This window comes from Vicia villosa, unplaced genomic scaffold (assembly GCF_029867415.1).
Source record: "Vicia villosa cultivar HV-30 ecotype Madison, WI unplaced genomic scaffold, Vvil1.0 ctg.004426F_1_1, whole genome shotgun sequence".
Taxonomy (NCBI): domain Eukaryota; kingdom Viridiplantae; phylum Streptophyta; class Magnoliopsida; order Fabales; family Fabaceae; genus Vicia; species Vicia villosa.
In genome coordinates, this window is record NW_026706436.1 from 108,740 (window position 1) to 132,518 (window position 23,779).

General features: G+C 31.6%; 1 protein-coding gene across 1 annotated transcript; it reads left to right on the forward strand.

Annotated features, from left to right (window-relative positions):
• The first annotated feature begins 10,789 nt into the window (after positions 1-10,789).
• LOC131642055 (probable inactive purple acid phosphatase 1) lies at positions 10,790-16,123 on the forward strand. Its single transcript, XM_058912343.1, has 13 exons — positions 10,790-11,018; positions 11,155-11,340; positions 12,005-12,096; positions 12,294-12,360; positions 12,456-12,578; positions 12,722-12,814; positions 12,999-13,128; positions 13,346-13,427; positions 14,272-14,404; positions 14,588-14,793; positions 14,882-15,007; positions 15,138-15,447; positions 15,531-16,123. Exons 2-13 carry the CDS (start codon positions 11,158-11,160, stop codon positions 15,834-15,836), a joined length of 1,851 nt encoding a protein of 616 aa, XP_058768326.1. The 5' UTR covers positions 10,790-11,018; positions 11,155-11,157; the 3' UTR covers positions 15,837-16,123.
• Positions 16,124-23,779: the final 7,656 nt, after the last annotated feature.

Consider the following 23,779-nt stretch of genomic DNA (forward strand, 5'->3'; position numbering starts at 1 on the left):
GTTAAGCTTCAGTACTTTACGTATTTCGCAAAAAACGTTTAAATCTCAAAGATGATTCTCTTCGAACTAGCTCCATTTCTAACTATCGTCATTTCAACTTAAACAATCATTCTCAAAACATGGCCTTCAGTAGCCATTTTTTATCTCAGAAATGGTCATTAGTAACCATCTTCCTTCGAATTCTAACTCTTCAAAGGATATTCTTTCTAAACGAAATCTTCAGCTAACAGCATCAGACTAGTTCGCTACAGTGAACTTTTGTTCGCTACAGCGAACTCAAACAGAAGCAAACTTTCTCAAATCCAGGTTAGTCCGCTACAGCAAACTCCCAGCGAAGCCCCGATTCGCTACAACGAATGAAAGTTCGCTACAGCGAATAAATCAATTCAACTCTCAGGTTTATTCGCTACACAGTTCGCTACAGCGAATCATTTGCTACAGCGAATGAAAGTTCGCTGCAACGAACTCTACATACTTAAATTCACTAGTTAAAAGTTTCCTCAAACTCTTTTTGGATCATTGAGAAAAATGGTCATAAAGTTAAGAAAAAATCCAAGTAAAACACTTGAAAATTTCTCTAAAGTCTTTTGAAAATTATCTTCTTAATTCCATAACTCTCAAAATAATAATTTTTTGCAAAAATGTTCCAATGTGATAAGTTGTTTGTTTTGCCAAGATCTACAACTTTCATGTTGGGAGATTTTTGAGTGTGTAAGCAAAATTTGGAGATCCATGAGTTAGGTCATAATACACTTAAAAACCCTAATTTGACTTTTTGTTGACTTTGTGGTTCTTGATGAATTATTTGAATTTACTTTGATCAAATGTCTTCAATATCCATATGATGATGATTTGGATCCTTAAAAGTCCATAGTTGACTATTTTTCTCAAAAGTCAAAGGTTGGCTTGCACAATTGACTTTTTCCAAATGAACTGCAGTTTTGTGATTTCCAAATGAATCCAGCTCTCCTTTTCAAATGAATTATATGGATGGACTATAATGTTGATTTGGATTCCCTTGAATCATATTTTGAGTCTTGGAACTATCTTCTGATTAAAAGTCAATCCTCCAGTAAAATTAGTTCAAAACCCTAATTTGAGCTTCTGATGAACTTGAAGGTGATTGATTTTGCATTGACCCATCTTTGGACCTTGGTATTGATTATATATCCCCTTGAATCATATAAGAATGTTGAATTTCTTTGTGAGTCTCAAAACCCTAGTTTGCTCAATTTCTTCTTGATCAGTCTCCTGTCTTGGGACACAAGCAACAGACAACAATTTTTTTGTATTTTTGGGTTAATAAAGATAAATGCATGATGATAATGATGACAATGATGATCCTAGTATTTAGTCTATGGTGTATGCTATGAATGTGTTTCATGTGTGAATGATAACATGGTTATGTATGTTTGTGCAAATGTGAGGTGATTCATATGTGATGAATGATGTGATATATGATTGTATAATTAAGATTTGGAGATGGTCTTAATTGCTTATAATTGTTGGTATTTGCACATGCATTCATTCAGTGGGAAAGAGGCGATGTTTGTTAGTTTCGTAGAAACTAGTGACTTGTCTGAAACCTATAGGATTAATTTGAAGCTTAGAGGAAGAGCTTGTTTTGGTGGTTATCTGTCCGAGGGATGGACGCGGTGATACCGCTAAGGATAAAAATTGGTACCACATGCATATTACATTGAGTCGCATTGGAGTCACATGTGTCGATGTGAAATGTGTTTTGGTGTGCTTATGCAATAATTGTGTGAATGATACTTTGATGATAATTGTGATTTTGATTACTTTGGTATCTTAAATCATTGACCTATGTTGTATATGTAAACATACAAAGTATGTGAAAAAGTATTAAACACTTAAATGTATGAAGTGTGATGAATTATATGGATGTATGTTGTTATGCATTGCTTATTATTATATAATTCTATAATGATATAAATTCTCACCCTTATGTTGAAATAATGTTTTGTATGACATCGCCCAGGTACCGAAGAGTAGAGGTGTTTTGCTTGCAAGGAATTAGTGGTGGAGTTATTCCTTTGTTTATTGTATTTATAGATAGTGAGTCATGCTCTGGTTATGTAACACATGGAAACGATTGAACTCTTGTTTATTTTGGGAGATTTTTCTTATACTCTCTTTTATATTTTGAGATATTGTGATGATTGGCCTTTGGTGCCTAATGTTTTTATGCATGACTATCTATTATGAGATTATATGATTGGTATCGTTTTGAATTGTTTAAATTATTTTGCTGTGATATGTGCATATGGAACATTAATTTAAATGTGTGTTATAAATATAACCAGATGAATTTCTGTTTGTTTTGTTTGATTTTGAAATACATGTGACACCCTCTTTTGATATGCATGTTAATTTATTCTGATTATGCAATACGTTTGCTGTGGGGTTTAGAGGGTGTTACACTTAGGTTCTAAAGAGTCAAGTTCTGATCATCTACAACATGCTTCAATCAACAAACAATAAGAAGCCTTTGGAGACTTAGAATATCAAGGACGACTTGTGTGTGATGGTGAGCTTAAAAGCACTAACGGAAATTATGACCTCCACTCTTATAGGGTGGCGTAAGGACAATCCAACATGTACTTGTTATCTACCATTCCCACCATGATTGTTGGGGACTTTACATATGTACTTTATATTTACTATTCTACCTTCCAACATATTTATCCTTCTCTATAAAGGAAGCCATTGGAAGAAATTGAAATCAACGAATCAGTTCTACAAAACTACACCAAAGCGTTGCACAAGCTCTATTAAAGAAAATCTTTGTATAGTTTTGTATTTTAAGCAAGGAGCTTTTGTTTGTATCTATCTTTCAACACTTTTGTGTTGTTGTACCTAAACATTGTGTAATCTGCTTATTAGAAACATCTTTATATACACAGTTGTAATCAACATTGGCCGATTGATGCCTTGGGGGACTAAGTGTTACTCAAAAGCCTCGAGAAGATTGTGGTTGCGGTCATAGTGGTTGCACGATAAGGATCAGCTGAACTTGTTGGGGTTGTCAGCAAGGTTGATCATTAGCATATTGTGGTTATTACCTTGAGAGACTAGTGTTAGTAAAGAGTCTCAAGAAGACATTGGTTGCGGTCATTGTCATTTTCTGTAATCAGTTTGGTTATAATAGATTAAGTCTTTATTGAGAAGGCAAAATCACCTTGGCGGGTGAACTGGAGTAGCTTCGTTAACAGTGAACCAGGATAAAAATAATTGTGTCATTTATTTTTATTCACTTGTTAAACTTGTGTTTTGAGTTACAAAAAAATTATATTTGGTCCAATCTAATTGAAACCCCACTTTCTTGTGTTTCTCGCACCTTCATGATGTTCTTAGAATAATGATTTGACAATGTTACCTAACTTTCTAGATAATTTATCAAAGAATCATTGTGCTTTAAAACCCTATGTGTCCTCTCCAAATTTTGAAGGTATCTCCACCACCTTGAATACCATCTACATTCCCTTAATTTGCATGTTTAAATCCCCATACTTTTTCTCCAAAACATAAACCCACAAATCATCCTCTTCGTTTAGAATTCTTCATTTCTATTTGCCTAATAATGAAGGTGATAAAGAAAGAGAGTAAATTTAAGCAAGAAATTGAAAATAAGAAAAGTAAGAGGTTAACCTATATATTCACACTTCAAAATCAACTTGTAAGATAAATGGAGAGGAAATCTAACATACAACAATGAAGTGATCTACGAGACAGCCTACTCGAGAAAACATAGATGCCACATCAACATTTATTACGTTACCCAAAGTCTAAGCCATATTGAAAGTTAGGATTCTCAAGCAATAATTATGACACACTTGTTTATAGGCCATTATCCCTTAAATGGTAGAACCCACATGTCAGAAGGAAAAACCGAGAAACACCAATAGAGTCCAGTCACATTCTAATAGAGAAAAAGGAAAGAACTAAAAGGCCAAGACAAATTTCTATAGAAGGAATGTCATTGGCAAAGGATCTATTAGGTGTATCGGGGGTTGTGACACTGTTGGATACCTCACTTGTTTTTCGAGTGTCCGCTTTTTTCAGGTATATGGCAATTCATTTGCAAGTGGCTTCGCATATCCACTGCCTTACGCAGAGATAGTATGGCCCATCTTGTTCAATTTGAAGGTCTAATTGGAGGTGATAAGGAAATATCGTCGAAAGTCCGAGTGATTTGGCTTGCTTGCTTCTAGAGCATTTGGAAAGCCAGGAACGTCAAAATCTTCAACAACAAAGAAGTGGAATCGGAAAAGATGATTGAAGACTCTATCGAGTATTCTTGGAGGTGGTTGTCATCAGTTAACGCGGATGTGCAATACAACTATGCTCAATGGAGGACAAATCCTAGGCCTTGTCTCGGCCTGGAATCTTAAGGTCGGGATCGGTTTGTTTAGGAGTTATCGATGTCTCGGATTAGAGATCTGTCATTGATGTTGGTGATCTTTGGCGCCTCAGTGTTTCGTCGGTTCAGTTTTAATGTGGCTCTTTTCTTTCTGGCTGAGTGGATCCTGTGCTTACTCATACTAGCTTCGGCATATGTCAATTTCGTTGCAGTTCTGTGCTGCTATCGATTAGCTAGGATCCTGTGTTTAGCTTTGGATTTTTTGCATTGCAGTGTGCTACTGGGAGCAATTTGGAAGCTTTTGGATTGGGAGCAGTCTATTTATAATCTTTTTTTTTCCAGATTTGGATCAAGGATATTTTAGTTTACCTAAGTTTATTCTTTCTAGTTTTTGGTTTTTGAGTAGGGTAGTTTGCTACTTATGTTCTATGTTTAGGTGTTAACATCCATTGTTTTAGGAGTTTTTTAAGCTGTCTGGTTGGCCTTGTGTTGGCCCTTCGGTTCATGTATATATGTATGGCATGTCTCATGCTTTGTATGTTCCTGTTAATTTTTTTTGAAAGAGCAAAATAAACCAACTGCATTAAGAAAGAAGGCATAAGCTATGCCTAGATAAAAATCTTTACACCATAAAGGAAAAATCAACGCCCTGCCAAGAGAAAAAGAAATGGAACACCCAGCCCTCTCTAAAACACAAATGACAAGAACAAATCCAACATAATTGAAAAAAAAACCTTGCAACAACGAAAAATTATTCAAATGAGACTACATACTGATATACTAAACCTGGGACCAGTAACGTCACCTTCGAACTGAGACGATATGCGAGCTCTGATTTCAACCTCCGGCTGCAAAAACAACGACAACAACGCCACACCAGAGACATCTCTCAAAACTCAGCGGAATAACAGCTCCCCCTTAAACTACATGAAACTGCATAGGAAATGCTACGTATCTGAATCTGCCCCTAAAAATATCAGCATAAATAACCGACAGAGCAGCCTGCATAATAAAGGAAATTCTATTTTGAAGAGTGTGAAGTCCAAGACGCGTGTAGAATAATAAATTGGGTTGGTATGACATGCTTTGGCTTTGCCATCCTAAGCTTGTGTGAACTACAAGGCATACACGAAATTTGTTAAGGCCCAATATGGAGATGACCGAAAATAACAGAGGACTCACTATAAAAACTTAACAAATGGCTCAGATTCACGAACCCACTATTTAAATCCTAAAATCTCTCGCTTATGTCTGTCACTTATTTGTCACTTATTTAGCAATATAGTGTTTGCAAGTGTCTCCTTCCTTCGGTAGGATTAACCTTGAATAAGAAGGCATGTCACAAGATCAAGAACTTTTGTATTCTGAATTGGATTAGCCGATACACTATCCTCTATTTAGCATGAGGTTTACGAAAATATGGACTTTGATTTGAGATCTCAGCGGGGTTGTCTTAGTTTCAAGAAACAATATGAATATGATGCTCATAATCTAAATTAAAAGGATAACTTCAAATTCACCAAAGCCACATTAATAGAGACTTGAACCCTCTCTTTTCCTAAAAGTTAAGACTTGAACTGGACCTGAAGAATATCATGTATGTCTTAAAGTTGAATGTGTTATGATGGAACTTGGTGATTTGATTTTTTGATTGTATGGGTTAGAATGTGTGTGACTTACAATTGAACTATTGAACTATATATATATATATATATATATATATATATATATATATATATATATATATATATATAATTGATTGTATGGGAAGAATATATATATTTTTTGATAAAATATTAAAAGTTAGTATTAAACACTGAAATTTAAAAACGTTCGTTATAAAAAGGAAAATTGAACTTTTTAACAAGTTTATTTTAAAATTAGTTCATTTTATTTAACTAAAAATTTCATATTTAACTCTAAGTTTGATCTAATTAGTGAGTCAGGATCCTTTTCATTTCTCAAAAGAAATGGATGTGTCAATTATGATAGTTTGATGTTCTATATGTCAATTATTATTTGGGGTGAATGTTCGATTTAACTTAAAATTTATAAATTTAAAAAGACTTGCAGATCTTTGCGCAAAATTTGTGGAGAGAAATAAGTGCAACACATTTGATATGATTTATAAGCTTCTGAAGTTGACTCTTATGGGAAGCAATTGCAAATGTGGAACGTGTTTTTTCAGCTATATAATTTGTGAAGAGTCAGCTATGTAACAAAATGAGTGATCAATGATTAAATGATGGTCTTGTAACTTTTATAAAAAGAGATGTTCTTGAAATAATTAAAAATGATGTTATTTTAATCCATCTTTAAAAAATGGATAGTATACAATTTTCATTGTAAAGGTCATTTATTAAATAATATTATTTTTTATTTTTAATATAATTTAGTTTACGCATTCTTTTATGTTTAGCCACACCAACAATTTACAATGTTTAGATCCGTCCCTACTTACAAATGAAAAAATAAAATCACATGTAACCATTACGAATTCCACATCAATGTCATATAGATTACCTCATCGACTTTGATTAACAAATACATTGACTAGCTTACAAACGAAAATGAAAAATATGACAAGTTTAATGTGAGGAATTCAAATGATTTTTTTTTTCATTAATTCGATGTAAAATCAATAACCAAAAAGTGATTAAAACTATAAGTTAAGTGCATATACATTAAAATAAAATAATTGATGAATTCTTTTTGGTAGTAAGAGCATCTTCGTTGCATGTTGCTTAGAGTCTACATAAAGATATTAGTTATGTTCCGTAATTTTTTAGAATTGGACTAAATACATGTGAAGCTCTCATTATTTAAATTTGGGAAAATATCCTTTTTCATCCTTTAACTTTACCTCGGGGTCCATTTTAGTCCTTTAATTTTTAAAAAGGTTACTTTGATCCTTTAAGTCTACAAACCATCTCATTTACGTTCTTTCAGTCTATTTTCAACTAACAGTGTTTACTTTTGCATACGTGACATTCCAATTTGCATCTAGTAATTATCTTCTTCCTTTCAATGCCACCAAAAACCAGAAATTCATATTAATCAATCCAGAAACACATGCTGTTAAAAATAAAATTGGAATAATTAAAATCCATAAGTATTTTTCACACATTTTTTACACTCTCTTTTTCTCTTTTTCTCTCCATAAGCATTCTTTTCTTTCTCTTTGAACTCTTTGTCTCTCTAACCTACATTTCAATTTTCTACTTATTTTTTCTTCAATCTTTCAATTTTGAAGTTTTCAAGGTTCAATTCAACCATCGTGGGAGTGTGAAACCCTTGAGAATTCATCAAGTTGAAGCCTTGCAGAAGTTTCAATGATGTTCAACAAATTTTTGTTCATCTGGGTTGTCGTGACTCGTGATTGCTCGATGTTGATGATTTTGGGTTGCGATTGAAAAAGTCTCAATTTGAATTTTTATATTATTGACTTGTTTTCATTCTATGTCTTTGTAATTTTGCATTTTTTTGGTTTTTTTCCACGTTTTTGTGGTTAAAGTTCATAAATTTGAACATTTTCATTCCATATTACTGTAAAATCAAAAACTATTATCACACATTGTTATAGTTTGTATTTGCTTTATATGAACTCAATCAAAAAACCCCATAAAACACTACTTCATCATATTCGTCAACCCAGATTTGAGGAACATAGATTTGTGGAAGAACACAAATTTTGGATTTTTTGTTATCCAGAAATTTATTTTCTAATTTTTCTTTAAACTACTATTCAAAATTATGTTTTTCTGTATATTATTATATAGTTGTAGATTTCAATATGGACAAACTAGGAGATTGGGTTTTTACATATGAGGTGGTTATGCAAATTTGAGATTTGATGAATTTCTTGACAATGCTATGAATGTTGTAAGAAACCTTAGTTTTGGATATATATTTCACCACATCACCAGTTGTATGTCAGTTGGTCATTTATTTTGACTTTGACTAACAGACCTAACGGAAAGGACAAATGTGGTGCTGTTTAAAAAATTAAAGAATCAAATTGAACTTTTTATAAATTAAGGGACTAAAATGGACCCTGATGTAAGTTAAATGACGAAAAAGAGTATTTTGCCTTTAAATTTGAGAAACTCTAACCACATGCATTGCCAAAAATGTCCCTCTGCTTCCGCAGATGTACATCCGGAAGCACTTTTTTTAAAAAAATTGGTTTTTTTCGTAGGTACATCTACGAAAGCGTAAAAAATATAGTGAATGTTGGAAAAATTCAAATTATTTTAGTTAAGTAGATCTTCAGGAGATATATCTACGGAACGTGTTAAAAAAAGAGTGTTCCGTAGATGTACTTACGGAACATTCTGTTATATTTTGATGTTCCATTTTTTTAAACTCTAAACTCTAAACCAAAACCTTAAACTCTAAGGCAATGGAAAATAGTACACCAAAAGAATACATTGTACACATCGCATAAATTGCACTATAATTTGATGTTCCATTTTTTTAAACCCTAAATCCTAAACCCTAAACCCTAAGGCAATGAAACATAGTACACCAAAAGAATACATTGTATAAATTGCACTATAATTTGATGTTCCATTTTTGTTAAAAAAATTGGAATTTAGACTGTTCCATAAGTATATTTACGAAACACTTTGTTTTTAACACATTTCATAGATGTATCTTCGAAAAATTTACTAAACTGAAATGATTTGCATTTTCCTAACGTTCACTATCTTTTTACGTTTCCGTAGATGTACCTATGAAAAAAACAATTTTTTTAAGAAAATATTACTTTCAAACGTACATCTACGAAAATAAAGGAACATAATTAGAATTTCGACAGATGATTGAGAGAGTCGGAAATGTAATGAGATATTCTCTTAAGTTTTTATTTGAGATAGTTGTTAAAGCAATTTAAAAGTGAGTTGTTTATGTTAAAAGAATAATAAAATATTGCTAATGGTTGGACCAGATATAAATAGATAGGTAAATTCACAATTAAAATAAAACTTATAAAATTGTTTCAACATTAGGGATGACAACGAGTCGGGTGCGAGTTTCACACTACCCAAACCGCACCTGAAATCGAACTCAGACCCAAATGTTATTTGGGTGGCAAAATAACACCCACGCCCACACCTGTTGGGTTCGAATTTTTTCACCCAAACCTGAACCCAACGAGTGTGGGCGTGGGTGTTATTTTAAAATCTCGACCATTTATTTTAAAATCTAATGGTTCAGATTCATTCTCATGTTCTGATATAAAATGTCATTCTCATATGATAAGCTATATATATATATATATATAAGCGGGTGTGATTTCGATTTCGGATGCGGGTTTCACACTACTCAAACCCGCACCCGAACCCAAACCCAAACCCAGTCAACTCGGATTTTCACCCGTTGACTCGGATTCGGGTGCGGGTTGTTGTAATTCATTAAGGAATGTTACAATGTTGTGTTCTAAAATGACAAAATAGTGAAAGTGAGTAAATGCTAATAAATGCATGAAATAAAGTCCCACATTGGAAGATTCACTCACTTTGAAAACCTTTATAAAGAGTTAATATCATTAATTCAACCAAAGGACAAAAGAGGATAAAGTGTCACATTGACAAATGTGGTGGTCCCAAGCATTATGACACTTGTCTCAACCATACAACCACTCGTCGCGACAACACCGGCTCCGGGGGCGTGGGCGTAGAGGCGCTAGTGGCGGCTTGTAGACGGCACTTGAGCACTTAGGCACGTCGCATCGGAGCAATCGCGGCGTTAATGAGGCGGCTCCGGCGGGCGACGGCCACCCTTCGGCCGGGCTATTACCGTGGTTACGTTTTTGCTTAGTGCCCATGATTTGAATTTTGAATTCGGAAAGTGGCAACTGTTCATGAAATGCTGCAGAGTGAAACCATGCAATCATTAATGAACCAAGCTGTGTGCCAACAGTCATAACTTTTGAAAATTATATTGTTTCACCAAGGGTCACAACCTTATGAAACAATATTAACTTGGCCTATAAAAGCATGATTCCGGATTCAGAATGTCACATCACAAAAAACCGAAAATCCTCTAAATAATTCCAGAGCACTCTTCGCTGCATTCGAGTTTTCGTCATTCTTGTGCAAACTCGATAAGGCTGAATTATCCTGGGTATTCCTGCATTAAAACTCTAAAACATTCAAGAGTGCTTGAAATATTATAAGAAAAGTGTTCCCTACACAATTCAAGTCTACTAAATAAATGCAAATGTTAGAGTCTTGACCCCAAAAAGTAAGTCAAGCAATTAGTATTAGAATTAAATGGGTTGGTTTATTTAGAAAAAATCTATTATTCTTATTTTTAGTCTCGTTATATTTGGCAACCCATAACTAATTTATCTCAACATAATTCTATTTGAGAATGCCAACGAGGAAATTACAGCAAAAGATAGAGATATCCCATGGATATTCTTTCTTATTTCCAATATCTAAACTTTTATACATTCATACACATAAAAAACCTTTCCAAATTTCAATATCCCTCCGTAACGCGAATGAAGATAATCTATAATCATAATTAATCAATCAATCAAAACTTTCAGTCCCTTTTCATCAACTTTTCCACTCATCCCGAAAACTTCTACGCTTTCACTCACTGCACGTTTCCTTCTTCTCCAAAGGTGACTTTCTGATTATGATTCTAAGTCACTCAACTTTACGCTTATTTTATTTCAAATTGATGATAACTGTTGTTTATATACTGTTTCAATGTTGATTATCATTGCATTGAAGTTTTTTGGATGCATTTCGTTTCAGGTGATGGCCGATATGGAGAAGAAATTACTCATGCTGTTTTTCTCTTTGGTTATTATTCTTTCAATCTTTAAGCAAGCTGTGTCTGATTTGCATCAACCACTCTCAAAAGTTGCAATTCATAATACTGTGTTTGCTCTTGATCTAGATGCTTTTATTAAAGCTACTCCTAATGTACTTGGTTTCAAGGTAACCTAACATTTCATTCATTTCACTTCAAATCTTACTTCTTTAAATTCTCTTTCTCATCTGTTTGTTTAACTACTACTACCTTAGCTGCTTCAAGCATTTGCTATGTGACTTTTTGACTAGAAGCATGTTTGGATAAACAACTTATTTGAAGCTTATTACAGAAGTGCTTATGAAAATAAGCGCTTATGAATTAGCTTGTATAAGCCATTTTTATAGCAAATGATGTTTATATATGCTATAAATTGTTCTGGTAAGCTATCTTGAATAACTTATAAAAATAAGCTAAAAAAAGTTTATAACAAATGTCATAAGTTGTTTTTGAGAAACTCTCTCAAAGAGTATCACATAACTTATGATAGGAGATAAGTTCAAATAAGTCAATCCAAATAGACCGTAAGTTCACTTTTTGAGTGAGCCAAAGTGATTCTCAAAACTTAAATTGATTTTTTTGTATGTTTGTTAGTTCATGATTAGAATTCATTTTGCCTTTAGAATTGATTCTAACTTGAAGTTAATATTTGTAGCTTTTGCCTCTACTAAACATTATTTTTACAGTCAAATTTATTGTTCAACTAACTTTCACACAATCGTATCCAAGCATAAATCGTGTATGTTAAGTTTGGTATCAGAAATTGATGAGTTTCACAATTTAATGTTTTAGGGACAAAATACTGAATGGGTTACCCTGAAATATAGTAATCCAAATCCAGCGATAGATGATTGGATTGGAGTCTTCTCTCCTGGAAACTTCAGGTAACAACCAATCACACTGGCAGATTTTGGCGCAATCACAGTGGTAAATTTTGGTGCCTCACCAAAATCACAGTGCCGCTGCGATTTCGTCAACCTCTGTCAATCCAAACATACACTTTTTCATGTTATATAATCATAACTGACACATCATGAGTCTGGTTGAATTAACCGGGAGTTGAATGTTTTAAAATTTCCAGTGCTTCTACTTGCCCCGCAGAAAACAGACTAGTCAGCCCTCCATTCTTGTGTTCTGCGCCTATCAAGGTTTGTGTGCCACATTATCCTTGTAGCTTAAGAAGAATTGAAAAATTTAAATGTTTGATGTTATTAACTTGTCCCTTTTTTGTTTCGTATTTCAGTTTCAGTACGCCAATTTCTCCAGTCCCAGTTACAAGAACACGGGGAAAGGTTCCTTGAAACTTCAGTTGATTAATCAGCGATTTGATTTCTCATTTGCTCTCTTCACTGGTGGATTAACAAATGTATTCTCACTTAAACTCTACCCTGTAATTTCATCCTTTATTAAATTAATTGCGTATATTAGCTTTGAGTCCAATGTTACGGATTTTTTTCTTCTGAATTTTACGTTTCTATTTCTTAATTTTTCTTGAATTATTTTTGACAGCCAAAGCTCATTGCAGTGTCAAATAAAGTATCTTTCATCAATCCAAATGCTCCAGTATATCCTAGATTAGCACAAGGGAAAGCATGGGATGAAGTAAGTTTGATATCCCCTTATATTTTTGACATTGAATCTGCATTTTCTTTTTCCAGCTCGGGTTAAAATCGTTTGTTTAAATGGAATCCGTCAGTAAACGCAATTATAAGTGTATGCACTTGTGCAAGTGTGGAAGAAGAATATCTGGGATTCTTAAAAGTTTGCTTATTTCAATTTGTAACAGATTACTGTAACATGGACCAGTGGATATGGGATCAGCGACGCTGATCCTTTTGTTGAATGGGGCCCAAAAGAAGGGAAACTTGTGCAATCTCCTGCTGGGACACTGACTTTTGATCGCAACACCATGTGTGGTATGCAACTCTTTTGTAATTTTATTTTGGCGATTTTTTTTACATGTGTTTGAGACTCAGAAAAATTTACATTTTGGATGGAAAACCATATTTATCTCAAGTCTTGACAATATTGACATTTGTAAAATGTGTAATTGTAAATTTCATTCACAGTAAAGGAGAGTCAAATTGACAATATAATGAATCTTATTCATCTATTATCTATACATGTATATAGGTGCACCAGCAAGGACTGTTGGGTGGCGTGACCCAGGATACATACACACTAGTTTCCTGAAGGAGCTGTGGCCTAACAAAGAGTATGTTTTTTTTATATGTTTACCATGATATTACTTGCTATGAAACTATAGCTGATTTGAAATATTCCCTTGTATTAAATCAAACCCAAGTTAATTGAATACTCCCTCCGGTTGGTTACTATTATAAACAAAGATTCTCTTTTTAGATTCACTGTATGACCGAAGTTGATTCATGTAGCCGACCTCACTTAGTGGATAAAACCTTTTGTGGTAGATATATTGGATTTGGTTGCATGTCTCCACACATCATAACTAATACAATTAAAAGGATACTCAATACTTTTATTAATACTGGATTTAGCAAACCCAAATTTCACCACTATATGACCCGACATAGATTTTTGAAAACAAAGATGAAAACAATGTGACTTAAAAAGACTAAATAAAGGTTGCTCAAGCATGTTTTCCTCTATTGCACGACCATGGAAGGAACTTTCTCCTCTGCCTCAACTTTTCCTCTATCTTGATTGATGCCTTGTTTCACAGGAAATGGTCTTCACAAACTCCTACCATTATTCTGTCTCGCTGTTACTCGTTACCCGCCATTAATCTGTCTGATTTTTCTTCTGGCTCATCATTGCTATTGGATCATCTTTACACTTTCATCTTTGCGTTGCTTTCAATTTTTGGTTCTCCTTCCAATTCCAAGATTCCTATTTTTACCAACTCTTACTCCCTTTCTTTACCAATTTTGGCTTTTCCGAACCATTTTACTTTGTACTTGTGGTTTAAATGTTGACTGTTGGTAGGTGAATGAAGAAACATGTTAAGATTTCATTAGCAGCAGCCAGCAGTTCAGTGGATATGATCCCTCAGCTTGCAATTTTGTTTTCCGTACTTGCAGGTACACATACAAGCTGGGGCATAGATTAGTTAATGGCACAACAGTTTGGAGTCAAGAATACCAGTTTAAATCATCTCCTTATCCTGGTCAAAATTCCGTACAACGTGTGGTCATATTCGGTGATATGGGAAAGGTAATATTCTTTATTTCTTTTTTCTCATGGACGATCTTATTCTAACCATGTCTGTAACTCTGAAAATACAATTATAATCTTAAACAAACAAGCACTTAAAGCTGTTCCATATGAAAATCTCTTCAAACAATCACTTTTATTAATCTGGCATCTTAACTTTTCATTTTATTTTGGGATGAGCAGGCAGAAGCTGATGGCTCCAATGAGTATAACAATTTCCAGCCCGGTTCACTCAATACCACAAATCAGATTATTCAAGACTTGAAGGACATAGATTTAGTCTTCCACATTGGTGATTTATGCTATGCTAATGGATACCTTTCACAATGGGACCAATTTACTGCACAGATAGAGCCAATTGCATCAAAAGTTCCTTATATGACTGCAAGGTTTGTCGTGTTACACATTGTGTTGATTTTTCTATGTGTACCGTTTCACTTCGTTATCTGATTTTTTGGCTATATATTGTGCTTTTAGTGGCAATCACGAACGTGACTGGCCAGGAAGTGGATCATTTTATGGGACCTTGGATTCAGGTGGTGAATGTGGCGTGCTTGCTCAAAACATGTTTTACGTTCCTGCTGAGAACCGGGAAAAATTCTGGTACACCATGTCTATAATTTTAACCTTTTTTATTGAAAATGCACTATCATTTTAATATCATCATGAGCATACAAACATTAGCGATTACAATTCCAGTAAAATAACTTGGAAAATCACGTTACTTTTCCAGGTACTCTGTTGACTATGGCATGTTTAGATTCTGCATAGCTCACACGGAACTTGATTGGAGAAAAGGAACAGAACAGTACGAGTTCATTGAAAAATGCCTAGCATCCGTTGACAGACAGAAACAGCCATGGTTAATATTCCTTGCACATAGGGTACTTGGTTATTCTTCTGCGGATTTCTATGTTGCAGAAGGCTCGTTTGAAGAACCAATGGGAAGGGAAGACCTTCAAATTCTATGGCAAAAGTATAAAGTCGACATAGCCATGTATGGACATGTCCATAACTACGAAAGAACATGCCCAATCTATCAGGTATTTCTCTTAACTCGTCTTCCCTTTATTGTTTGATTTTCTCATTTGACGTGTAACTTAACTGTCATTATTTCCTCCTTCAGAATATATGCACAGATAAAGAGAAGCACGATTACAAGGGCTCTTTGAACGGGACTATACATGTAGTGGTTGGTGGAGGAGGTGCAGCCTTAGCTGACTTTGCCCCCATAAACACCAAATGGAGTATCTTTAAAGACCATGACTTTGGATTTGTGAAACTCACAGCATTTGACCATTCAAATTTGTTGTTAGAGTACAAGAAGAGTAGTGATGGACAAGTTTATGACTCTTTTAAGATATCAAGGGATTATAGGGACATCTTGGCTTGCACTGTTGATAGTTGCCAAAGTACAACATTAGCATCTTGATGAAAAAGCAAAAAACAATGCTGATTTTGTTTCGTTTTTTTTTTATTTGGTTGAATAAAATGCTTCTATGATCAGAAAAGGATTGAGTTACTTTTAAATTTGGCGACTTTTGGTAACTTTAGCGCAATTAAAAATTAAAGTTATTTACATATCTTATTTTCATCATTCACATATTTTCCAAATGCACTAAAGTTACCAAATTTAAAAAATCACTCGATCCGATGACACTATGACATGAACTGTAAAAATTGCCAGTACACGAGAATATAGAATTGTTTATACTCTATCTCTTTGCAATTGTTTAGTCTAAAGTAACTGTTGTGAAATTGAAAAATACTTACTCTCTTGGTGCATATTAAAAGGGCTCTAGCGCTGATGTGCTTTCAGCGCACATCATCCAATATTCGTGTTGTACTGTTTATATATATATATATATATATATATATATATATATATATATATATATATATATATATATATATATATATATATATATATATACACACACACACACACAACGAATGATCCCGATTTTCTCTATCTCCCCTTTACCTATCCACAACGCTATTTCCTTCCAAATATTCTTTACATATGAACAAGCAAAAAAGGAATGATCCCGATTTTCCAAATGAAATCTACAAAAAGAGCACTTTAAATTATCAAAAGGAATCGAGACACCTCTTAGCACCAAAAGATTTTTTGTTGGAAGCCTATTAGCTAAAAGCCTCCACCCAAAAGCCTTAACCTTGAAAGGCACTTCCGACTTCCAAACCAACCCCTTCACCTCATGAAATCTACAATTAGGACCATATAAAATACGCTTGCTCGCATAAACCTCATAGCACGAAGCAACCGAAAAGCCATCACCACTATTGGGCACCCACTCCACTCCATCCTTCTCCTCACCCAAATTCCCAAAAGCCACCAAAATAGTCCTTAATTTTCCCCAATCGGCCAACCTTAAAGAATTATCCAACCAATCCTCCGAAATACCTAAGTCCCCCCACCTCCACTCACTATCCACCCAACCCCCCATAGCCGCCACAGATACCCCTTTTAACCCATATATATATATATATATATATATATATATATATATATATATATATATATATATATATATATATATATATATATATATATATATATATATGGGTTAAATATGTTTGGCGTCCCTATAAATATAGTGAAATTCGATTTTAGTCCCTCTAAAACTTTCCTTCAAACAATGATCCTCTTAAATTTTTTCGTCTCTAAATTTGGTCCTTCCCGTTAGTTTTCACTAACGGAGGCTTACGTGGCACGCCAAGTGGAGGATATAGCTTGGAAAAAATTTAAAAACGATTGAGAATGAGGGGGTTTTTAACCTCCTCTAAACAGACCCAGAAAAAAGAAGAATAATATTGATTGTGAACTTTTGTCGAACACTTTGTGAACAAGGTGCAAACTAAACAATATCATTTACTTTCTACTGCATCTCTTTAGTATCTTTTATCTCTCTATTCCTAATCTAGATATTTAATCTTACAGCGGTAGAACTTGATGCCCTCAAGAAAAACTACACCCAACCCCAAGATCGCCCACCTGATACCCTTCAATTCAGAAATTAATGCAGCTAAAGATTCAAACACTTGCAGAAGGAAAATTCTTCAAGTTAGAGCAGATGAAACAAATAAACAACCAATGCAAAGATCATACTTACAAGTGTGTTTTAAAAAAAATCAAATCTAACCTAATCAAAACAATTAAGAAAATCTTCAATTTCCCTTATTTACTTACTAAGAGAGATCAATGGGTTGAAATCTTTGAAGGTATTGTTAAAACCAGGAAAGAACCCATGACTGATTGCCCAGATTAGTTCCTCATTCTCGTTGACAAATATATAATACATTGATCGTATATTCATGTATATGAAATAAGATTTTCGAGCATGTTTTGCACTTTGTTGATTCTTTTTAGTGTTATTTTGATGTGGTGGAACTTCTAGCACCAATAAAGTTAAGAAAAGGAGAGACTAATGAAGATGTGAAACTGAGTGAATTTGAACAGGAGTTGATCCAACTAGCAGCGGTTCTTAAAGGAGACAATATTTCCACTAGTTATCCAAGTACAATAGGGAAAGACGTGACCGTTAAGCAATGAAATAATTACATGGATGAAGTTGTTAAAATGTTCTTTGAAGTCGGTCGTTATGCGTTTTCAATTACAACAACAGTAACAATTTCAATTTCGATAACGACAGTTGTAATGGAAGGTATTGTTGTGAGACCTCATTGCTTGCAATGCTTGAGTGAGAGATTTAGAATGATATGTTAATTAATTAGACATTTCAACTACATCCAATGTCTTCCTTTTTATACTAAAATATATCATAATATTTTATCATTCTGAGGAACAATGTCACAAACTATTTATAATCACTTAATATAGTCTACTAGCATACAACTCTGTGATTGAGAACAATGTTGTTGATGAAATAACTTTGATTGAGAACAATATTGCAATTTTAAACAGTGCAGCTAAGGTGTTTGATGAAATGTCTATGAGAACTTTGTTTTATTGTAATACAATTTGTTGGGTTTGTTTATAGGAGGTTTTTAACCCCGCAATCTTAGGAATTTTTCAAATTTTTTACAAAATGTTTTCCACGTGGCATGACACGTCAGCTTCCGTTAATGAGATTTGACAGCAGGGACCAAAATTGTGGATGGAAAAATTTATGAGGACCATTGTTTGAAGAAAAAATTTAGAGGGACTAAAAGTGAATTTTGGTATATTTATAGGGACCAAAATATTGTAAATCAAATTATGACGGTTTGCATTGTCAGGACTCCCAACTCACGACGGTTACAAACTGTCGCAACAATTCAAACTAATATTCACAACAGTATGTAACCGTCGCTACTTGCAATTTACGACAGTTTCCTACCTGTCGCAATAAATAACGACAATTGGAGTGGCGGATTTAGTAACCGTCACAATACACTCCAGCAACACATGTTTTTGCTGCAGTTACACAACCGTCGCGACTTGCCATTTGTGGCAGTTCAAACCGTCGTAAGTCAAATGTAACCGTTTGCCAATTTTCTTGTAGTGAAATTGTCTCAAAAGAGTTTTTGGTCTAGTAACATGTTTATGTGTGTCTATTGGCATTTTATAGTGATTGAGGAAGTTTATATCTCTAACATCCATACCAATTCTATCTCTAGTTATATATTAATTTGTGAACACTGAAGAAGGTTGGTCAATATTGAGACCAAAGATAGTCGAAATGTGCAAACGCAAGTCAAAGAAATTATTCGTAATTAAATTTGAAAAAAGATTGTGAATTCTCGTCACTATCACATTGTCATTGATGGTGTTTGCAAGATAATGAATTGCAGGATGAAATGTTGTTGCTTTTGGTTTGACTATAGCCAGGGCTTTGGAGGCCCAGGGCAAATAATACAAATAAACCTCTAAATGCTTTAATATTTTAGTAGAATTGATCTAGTAGCATGAAGAAAGTCGAGCTAATTAGAATAATTATAAGACCTTAAAAATACTCCGGTAGACTCGACTAATCTTGTTCAAAAATCTTTTAAATCTATTAATTTAATTTATATATACTTAACCATAATTTATTTAAAAATAATATTAATTTTATTAAAAAATTTATATGATTATAAAATAACATAAAATATTATATTTTTCTATATAAAAATAATGATAAATCAAATATATGTTTTATTTTATCATAGAAGTTTAATAATAAATGATATGGTCTAATAATAAATTTTTTAATATTTATTTGTAAAATTTAAATATTATTTAAATTTTGTGTTTAATAAAATGAAATAAAACTAAAATAATAATTAACATCAGATAGAATTACATTATAAAAAAACACTTATTTAATTTGGCTTTCCACTATTATTTTGGCAGTTTTTGAAAATTAAGATTTTTCACATCCAAAGGTTGAAATTGTAGACATTGATAAAGTTAAATTATTGTAATTAAATGCAATTCACTGTATATAATAACTTAGCTTGTGAACAATCTAGAGTTTAATTTATATGCACTGACAGTGTAAAATCATTTTACACTGTCATCCAATAGAAAACTAATAAAGTGTCTTGTCATTAAAAGAATTTTTAATTTAAAGTGTGATTTATTCTGATACAAGGTAGTGATTGTTTGACAGTGTAAAATAATTTTACACTTATGAACCTTTTTTTCAACATTCTATGTATACAATATGTCTCTTATGACTATCTAATATTTTCTCTTAGAACTACTTCTAAACTATGCAGTATGTTCATTTCAATTTCTTTACTATATCTGTAATTCTAGTTGGTTTCGATTTTTTTTATAAAAAAATCCGGAATTTTTTTAATTTACTTTTCAAATCTATATCACATTGATTAGGACTTAAGACAGTCGTATGAAAAAACTTAAAATGTAAATTAAAAAGCAAATTTTAGTTTTATCAATCCATACAATATATGTTAACAAAATTAAACATTAAATGTTAAAGATATATTTATGACATTAATTACTAAGATATCTAGGTCACGGACAGTTGTACGAATAAATTATAGAGCAAATGTATTTTCAATTTTTCTTAACTATTTTTTAACATAATATAATCAAATTTTTAATAGAGAATTTTAATAAAGTCAGTGTATATCTCTCGCCAAATCTTTTATATAGATAATAATAGTTATCATAAAAACTACAACATCATCAATGTCTTATTGTCTTTTTGGTTTCACAAACTCTATTTCACTCTTCTTTTCTTTACTATATCTGTAATTCTAGTTGGTTTCGATTTTTTTATAAAAAAATCCGGAATTTTTTTAATTTACTTTTCAAATCTATATCACATTGATTAGGACTTAAGACAGTCCTATGAAAAAACTTAAAATGTAAATTAAAAAGAAAATTTTAGTTTTATCAATCCATACAATATATGTTAACAAAGTTAAACATACATTTATGACATTAATTACTAAGATATCTAGGTCACGGACAGTTGGAAAGATAAATTATAGAGCAAATGTATTTTTAATTTTTCTTAACTAATTTTAAAATAATATAATCAAATTTTTAATAGAAAATTTTAATAAAGTCGGTGTATATCTCTCGCCAAATCTTTTATATAGATAATAATAGTTATCATAAAAACTACAACATCATCATTGTCTTATTGTCTTCTTGGTTTCACAAACTCTATTTCACTCTTCTTTTCTTTACTATATCTGTAATTCTAGTTGGTTTCGATTTTATTATATAAAAGTCCGAAATTTATTTAATTTACTTTTCAAATCTATATCACATCGATTAGGACTTAAGACAGTCCTATGAAAATACTTAAAATGTAAATTAAAAAGAAAATTTTTGTTTTATCAATCCATACAATATATGTTAACAAAGCTAAACATTAAATGTTAAAGATATATTTATGACATTAATTACTAAGATATCTAGGTCAGGGACAGTTGTACGAATAAATTATAGAGCAAATGTGTTTTCAATTTTTCTTAACTATTTTTTAACATAATATAATCAAATATTTAATAGAAAATTTTAATAAAGTCGGTGTATATCTCTCGCCAAATCTTTTATATAGATAATAATAGTTATCATAAAAACTACAACATCATCATTGTCTTATTGTCTTCTTGGTTTCACAAACTCTATTTCACTCTTCTTTTCTTTACTATATCTGTAATTCTAGTTGATTTCGATTTTATTATAAAAAAATCCGGAATTTTTTTAATTTACTTTTCAAATCTATATCACATTGATTAGGACTTAAGACAGTCGTATGAAAATACTTAAAATGTAAATTAATTAGAAAAATTTAGTTTTATCAATCCATACAATATATGTTAACAAAATTAAACATTAAATGTTAAAGATATATTTATGACATTAATTACTAAGATATCTAGATCACGGACAGTTGTACGGATAAATTATAGAGCAAATGTATTTTCAATTTTTCTTAACTATTTTTTAACCTAATATAATCAAATTCTTAATAGAAAATTTTAATAAAGTCGGTGTATATCTCTCGCCAAATCTTTTATATAGATAATAATAGTTATCATAAAAACTACAACATCATCATTGTCTTATTGTCTTCTTGGTTTCACAAACTCTATTTCACTCTTCTTTTCTTTACTATATCTGTAATTCTAGTTGGTTTCGATTTTATTATAAAAAAATTCAGAATTTTTTTAATTTACTTTTCAAATCTATATCACATTGATTAGGACTTAAGACAGTCCTATGAAAATACTTAAAATGTAAATTAAAAAGAAAAATTTAGTTTTATCAATCCATACAATATATGTTAACAAAATTAAACATTAAATGTTAAAGATATATTTATGAAATTAATTTCTAAGATATCTAGGTCACGGACACTTGTACGGATAAATTATAGAGCAAATGTATTTTCAATTTTTCTTAACTATTTTTCAGAATAATATAATCAAATTTTTAATAGAAAATTTTAAAAAAGTCGGTGTATATCTCTCGCCAAATCTTTTATATAGATAATAATAATTATCATAAAAACTACAACATCATCATTGTCTTTTTTTTTTTTTTTGACAAACATCATCATTGTCTTATTGTCTTCTTGGTTTCACAAACTCTATTTAACTCTTCTTTTCTTTACTATATCTGTAATTCTAGTTGGTTTCGATTTTATTATAAAAAAATCCGGAATTTTTTTAATTTACTTTTCAAATCTATATCACATTGATTAGGACTTAAGACAGTCCTATGAAAATACTTAAAATGTAAATTAAAAAGCAAATTTTAGTTTTATCAATCCATACAATATATGTTAACAAAATTAAACATTAAATGTTAAAGATATATTTATGACATTAATTACTAAGATATCTAGGTCACGGACAGTTGTACGAATAAATTATAGAGCAAACGTATTTTCAATTTTTCTTAATTATTTTTTAACATAATATAATCAAATTTTTAATAGAAAATTTTAATAAAGTCGGTGTATATCTCTCGCCAAATCTTTTATATAGATAATAATAGTTATCATAAAAACTACAACATCATCATTGTCTTATTGTCTTCTTGGTTTCACAAACTCTATTTAACTCTTCTTTTCTTTACTATATCTGTAATTCTAGTTGGTTTCGATTTTTTTAATTTACTTTTCAAATCTATATCACATTGATTAGGACTTAAGACAGTCCTTTGAAAATACTTAAAATGTAAATTAAAAAGAAAATTTTAGTTTTATCAATCCATACAATATATGTTAACTAAGCTAAACATTAAATGTTAAAGATATATTTATGACATTAATTACTAAGATATCTAGGTCACGGACAGTTGTACGAATAAATTATAGAGCAAATGTATTTTCAATTTTTCTTAACTATTTTTTAACATAATATAATCAAATTTTTAATTGAAAATTTTAATAAAGTCGGTGTATATCTCTCGCCAAATCTTTTATATAGATAATAATAGTTATCATAAAAACTACAACATCATCATTGTCTTATTGTCTTCTTGGTTTCACAAACTCTATTTCACTCTTCTTTTCTTTACTATATCTGTAATTCTAGTTGATTTCGATTTTATTATAAAAAAATCCGGAATTTTTTTAATTTACTTTTCAAATCTATGTCACATTGATTAGGACTTAAGACAGTCGTATGAAAATACTTAAAATGTAAATTAAAAAGAAAAATTTAGTTTTATCAATCCATACAATATATGTTAACAAAATTAAACATTAAATGTTAAAGATACATTTATGACATTAATTACTAAGATATCTAGATCACGGACAGTTGTACGGATAAATTATAGAGCAAATGTATTTTCAATTTTTCTTAACTATTTTTTAACCTAATATAATCAAATTCTTAATAGAAAATTTTAATAAAGTCGGTGTATATCTCTCGCCA

Coding starts and splice junctions, on each gene's coding strand:
- LOC131642055 (XM_058912343.1), top strand. CDS start 11,158: ATGGCCGATATGGAGAAGAAATTACTCATGCTGTTTTTCTCTTTGGTT. Junction 12,815..12,998: donor AAGGGAAAGCATGGGATGAA/GTAAGTTTGATA, acceptor AATTTGTAACAG/ATTACTGTAACATGGACCAG. Junction 14,794..14,881: donor GTTCCTTATATGACTGCAAG/GTTTGTCGTGTT, acceptor TTGTGCTTTTAG/TGGCAATCACGAACGTGACT.